The sequence below is a fragment of the Verticillium alfalfae genome, genomic scaffold, assembly GCF_000150825.1.
Source record: "Verticillium alfalfae VaMs.102 supercont1.8 genomic scaffold, whole genome shotgun sequence".
NCBI lineage: Eukaryota > Fungi > Ascomycota > Sordariomycetes > Glomerellales > Plectosphaerellaceae > Verticillium > Verticillium alfalfae.
Genome location: NW_003315031.1, coordinates 595,233 through 599,878, shown reverse-complemented (window position 1 = coordinate 599,878; position 4,646 = coordinate 595,233). Strand labels below are relative to the sequence as shown.

The window sequence follows — 4,646 nt, the reverse complement described above, 5'->3', positions numbered from 1 at the left end:
GAGGCAAGGAACCGTGATACCTGGCTGGCGGCGAGGAATCGCCCAGCCATCGTCGCAGGACTGCTGGGCGATTGCTCGCCGCAGGACGCGATGCGGCCGCAGGGAGAACCCACCGCTGCGAGCCGAGAGCGTCTGCCCACCAGATGGAGCCAACGCGGAGGACCAGCACGTCAAGGAAAGCCCCATGATGAAATACTCATGAACAAGAGAGAAATGAAAAATAGCGCCGTGCCGTGCGGGCAGGGGCGTGTCTGGTATCGTGTCTATCAGAAAGCTGCAGCAGCGTTGTGATGCTCGATGCTCGATGCTCGATGCTCGATGCTCGATGCTCGATGCTCGTGTATGCCCCCCCCAAAACCAATGTCTATAAATACAAGGACATTTTTGCGTTGCCCGTCTGTCCGTGACTTTTACAGCTCACTCTCAAGAGTGCACCTCTTTCATGCTCGTCAGTGCCCTCCTACTTCATCCTCGATAGCGCATCCGCCGCCTTCTCCGTCAATTGCCGCGCCAGCTCCCTCTCGCGCACATCCTCATGAGCCTGCGTCGGGCTGCCCGTCTTGCCTTCGAGAACACCAGCAATGCTGGCCTCCGCGCCGCGCACGGCCTTGCGGCCCTCCTCCCTGACGTCGCCCTCCCAAAACTCGCGCGCCGTCTCCCACTTGGTCTGCAAGCGCCGCAGTCTCCAGACGATGCCCAAGGCGGCGACGGCGCCGGCCTCGTAGAGCGTCGTGACGGACGACGACATGAAGAGCAGGGCGGCGAGAGACGTCGCGAGACCGGCGGTGCTCGAGGCCTGGAGGACAAGTTTCTGCGCGAGCGCCTGCAGCGCGGGCACCGTCTCCGCGTGGAGGTAGCGGCGCGTGAAGGCGATGTGCGTGGGCCACTTGGGCGTCGGGCGTGTCACGGTCGTGGGCGCCGGCGCCGCGGCAACGGGAGGCTGTTCTGACGCGGGGAGAGGTTGCGTGTACATGGGCGCGCCGGCCGTGTGGGCTGTGCCTGCTTGTTCGATGCGGCCCGCGAGGTAGACGAGTTCACGCTCGGCGCTGGGGAGGAACCGCTGGCTCAGAATCTCGCTGGTCAGGTATCCGACGTCGTCGACGCGCCAGAAGAGCTTCCACCAGCCGAGTTTCCGCCATCGCCTGCCTGCGAATGCGAGGTCGAGCTGCTTCTGCAGTTCTTCGTGCGCCTCCTGCGACCAGGCGGCGAGGCCACTGTTCAGTGCTGCAGACTCGGGCGATGACGCCGCGGTTGTATTGTCCGAGAGGCGACCGCGCAGCTGTCTCGACTCCTCTTCTGCGATGGCCGTAGTCGTGTTGTTCAGCAGCGACGTGATGAGTTGTCGCAGCGCCGTTTTCGTCACGCCATCTTGGGCCTCGGCGCCCGTCTTCAACCAGGCGACCAGAGCGGGGATGTTGCTGCCGTTCCATAGCCGCTCATACTCCATCGCGTGGCCAATGTTCTCACGGAACAGATCGACTCCCTTGCCGGCGGCCGCCACGTCAATGGGCTGGAACGTGGTGCTCTCATCCGGCGGCCGTGTCGCGGTGAACCCCGGGAGATCCACAGCAGCCAGCACGGCATGCCTGTTCTGCAGCACCGGCAGCGTCGCGACGGCAGCGGCGCCCATGAGGCCCCTCGTGACGACGAGGGCTTTGTGCACGGGCGTCGTGATGGGGTTGTAGCGTCCCGTGTTGGAAGGGATGTCGACGGTCGGCACCAGGACGGCCTCCTCGGCGTCCACAGCGCCCAGCTCGCCGGCGACGCCCCCCGCCAGAGGGCTGACTTCTGTCAGGAGCAGCTCGATGTGCAGGCCGTTGAGACCGGGCCGCGAGACCTCGAGCTCGTGCAGCAGGTTCGTCTTGGCTATCGTCAGGCTGGCGGCCTCGGGCCGGGGCTGTGCTTGCCGTATCCGCACGACGAGGGGCTGGCGGGCATCATGCGTCGCCATCTGCTTCTCCCATGCCTGCTCCGAGGCGAGAGGGTCGGCGAGGAGGAGACGCAGGAGGTCCCTTGCCGTTGTGCCTGGCTCGGCGCCATCGGCGAGACCGAGGATCGCGACGCGGATGGATTCCTCGCCGGCGGGTTGACGCAGGCCTTGGAGGGCCAGCTGCAGCCGCGAGAGGTTGATGTAGTTGGGGGCGTGTTTTTGGAGATCGAGAAGGGCATCGATGAGCTCTGCACGGGGATTCGAAGGTGCAGCTGACGTCGTGGACTGGAAGCGGCGCGGTGTTCTGGTGATGAGGGCGCAGAACAGGCAGGCGGGGGTCCTGGCAAGCGATGACCGGGGCCGGAGGGGTGAGGCAACCGAGCGGCCTGCGATGGCGCGCAGGGGGATCCGCGAGGTCATGGTGGGCGAGGGGCGATGGGATGGCCCTGGACCATGGGCAACGATGGTCGATTGTCGATGCTTGATTTCGATGCTCGATCAGACGGGAAGCTTTCCATTGACTGTGGAGCTTTGATGTTTCTCATCGGGAGCTCGAGCTGCTTACTAAGGCCTATCGGCGGCATTGGGGGAAGCAGCGTCCAAGAACCCCGCCGATCCGAAGCAGCTGTGTCACCACCAGGACACTAGGAACCACGCCGAAGAACACCATCATCAACCAAACACAAGAATCAGAAAGAATCAGATACGCCCTCCTCAGGCGATTGAGAGACCAAAAGGCAAGGGAAGAAAGAAGAGAGAAAAAGGATGGCCCAGTCCACCGCCCACCGCCGTCTCCTCCAAGAGTACCGCGCCCTCACCAACAACCCCCCCGACGGCATCACCGCCGGCCCCGTCACCGAAGACGACCTGCTGCACTGGGAGGCCCTGATCCAGGGCCCCGAGGGCACGCCCTTCGAGGGCGGCGTCTTCCCCGCCGAGCTGCGCTTCCCCAAGGACTACCCGCTGGCGCCGCCGTCGATGCGCTTCCTCGCCGACGTCTGGCACCCCAACGTCTACCCCTCGGGCCTCGTCTGCATCTCCATCCTGCACCCGCCCGGCGACGACCCGAATCACTACGAGCACGCGAGCGAGCGCTGGAGCCCCATCCAGAGCGTCGAGAAGATCCTCATCAGCGTCATGAGCATGCTGGCCGAGCCCAATGACGAGAGCCCCGCCAATGTCGAGGCCGCCAAGATGTGGCGCGAGAGGCGGGGCGAGTATGAGCAAAAGGTCCGCGATGGCGTCAGGCGGATGCTCGGCCTGTGATGGGATGTGCTTCTTCTGCTTTGGGACGATGGACAAGACGTGCCGCGCGGCTGGACGAGGCAACAGGAGGCTTCACGACACGCGAGGGAACAGAGTGAGCAGGAAAGCCGGCAGCGCGCGCAGGCTGGCATACATAGCATGGCGTTTGGGGGGGGGGGGGCTTGTGAATTGAATAATCCGTCTACCCAGCCAGAGTCCCGTCTAATGCCCCGTCTAACCAAAAAAAAACGAACAAAAAAAGCCATGGCCTGCTGCTGCCTTTTGATGCATGCCTAGCAACCGCCTACAAGCCGTTCTCCGACTTGAACTTGTCCCAGCTCTCGTTGAGCGTCGCGAACACGGTCGCCGCGATGAGCCTGACCTCGGTACTGGCGTCCTGCGCAAGCTGGTTCGAGTCAGCACATGTCTGTCCACGATGCATCTGCACAACCATCAACCTACCTTGTCCGGGTGACACTTGGCAATCGCCTTCATGTACGCAATCTTGACCTTGTTCGCCATGACGAGCTCGTGCAGCCCGACCTTCTTCCACCCGCTGCCCTCCCAGAGCACCGTGTCGAGGCTTCCCAGCAGGGCGCGCAGGTTGTCCCGCTTGCCGTCCCGCCACGCCGCGATCCGCGCGTCGACCTTTTCCGATAGCGCAAACTTCTCGTCGTCCTCGGCCGCAGCCGCCACGTTCTGCTGCCGCAGCCTCTCGACAGCCTCGGAGCTCTTCTGCTGCTGCGCCGCCGCCGCACGTGGCCTGACGGGCGCTCGCGCGGGCGCCGCCTTGGGTTTGGGTTTGGGCTTCGGCGCGAGAGCCGCCTGACACCGCTGCCGGCCCGCGACGGCCGTGGGCCCGCCGATGCCGCCCTGCACGCACGTCTGCCACACGGCACCGGCCTCCGCCCAGCGCTCCATCTGCTCGAGCGCCTCGGCCTTGCGGCTCAGCGCCTTGGCATAGAGGTCGCGCATGTCGCGGCGCTCCTCGGCGCCAGCGTCTGTCGTGACGCTGACGTGCTCGCCCTGGCCCTGAGAAGGGCCTATGACCTGCAGCGCGGCGTCGGCATCCTCCACAGCCTTTTTCGGCTCGCCGTTCTTCAGGGAGGTGAGGGCGCGATTCGTAAGAATGACAATGGCGAGGGGGTGGGTGGATGGCATCGCTGCGAGGGAGCTGGAATACGACGCATGAGCAGAGGCATAGTCGCCACGCTTGAAGTGCTGGGTGCCCGCGAGGCGGTGCTGGGCGGACTGCGCGACAGCTGCTGGCGAGATGGTTGGGATTTGGCGGGCGGGAGGTGTTGCCCGTGGAGCGGCAGCTGGCGTGGGCCGCTTGACGGGCTGAGCAGCTTGTGCTGGGCGCTGCGGTAGTGCCGTCTGGGGTTTTGGTGCTTGCGTGTTGAACAGTAGATCAGGCTCCTCCTGCGGTACTGCTGGCTGGGACTGTGGCTGGGGCTGGGGGGTGACCTTC

General features: G+C 64.8%; 4 protein-coding genes across 4 annotated transcripts in view; 2 read left to right on the top strand and 2 right to left on the bottom strand.

Moving 5' to 3' along the window:
- Window positions 1-310, top strand: part of VDBG_06608 (small nuclear ribonucleoprotein Sm D3) — a gene marked incomplete at both ends in the record, with an annotated part of 1,173 nt that extends 863 nt beyond the window's left edge. The window contains one exon of the mRNA XM_003003000.1: window positions 47-310. Within this exon, the coding sequence (XP_003003046.1) occupies window positions 47-202 (156 nt within the window). The remainder of the gene's footprint in view (window positions 1-46) is intronic.
- Window positions 311-460: 150 nt separating this feature from the next.
- On the bottom strand, window positions 461-2,350 carry VDBG_06607 (conserved hypothetical protein; the record flags this gene model as incomplete). The annotated part of the gene is made up of 1 exon (XM_003002999.1): window positions 461-2,350. The coding sequence occupies one exon, from the start codon at window positions 2,348-2,350 to the stop codon at window positions 461-463; it is 1,890 nt and encodes a 629-aa protein (XP_003003045.1).
- Window positions 2,351-2,695: 345 nt separating this feature from the next.
- Window positions 2,696-3,196, top strand: VDBG_06606 (ubiquitin-conjugating enzyme; the record flags this gene model as incomplete). The annotated part of the gene is made up of 1 exon (XM_003002998.1): window positions 2,696-3,196. The coding sequence occupies one exon, from the start codon at window positions 2,696-2,698 to the stop codon at window positions 3,194-3,196; it is 501 nt and encodes a 166-aa protein (XP_003003044.1).
- A 283-nt stretch (window positions 3,197-3,479) lies between these two features.
- The window catches only part of VDBG_06605 (UBA domain-containing protein), a gene marked incomplete at both ends in the record, with an annotated part of 2,890 nt that continues 1,723 nt past the window's right edge, over window positions 3,480-4,646 (bottom strand). The window contains 2 exons of the mRNA XM_003002997.1: window positions 3,480-3,581; window positions 3,638-4,642. Coding sequence (XP_003003043.1) covers window positions 3,480-3,581; window positions 3,638-4,642 — 1,107 coding nt within the window. The remainder of the gene's footprint in view (window positions 3,582-3,637; window positions 4,643-4,646) is intronic.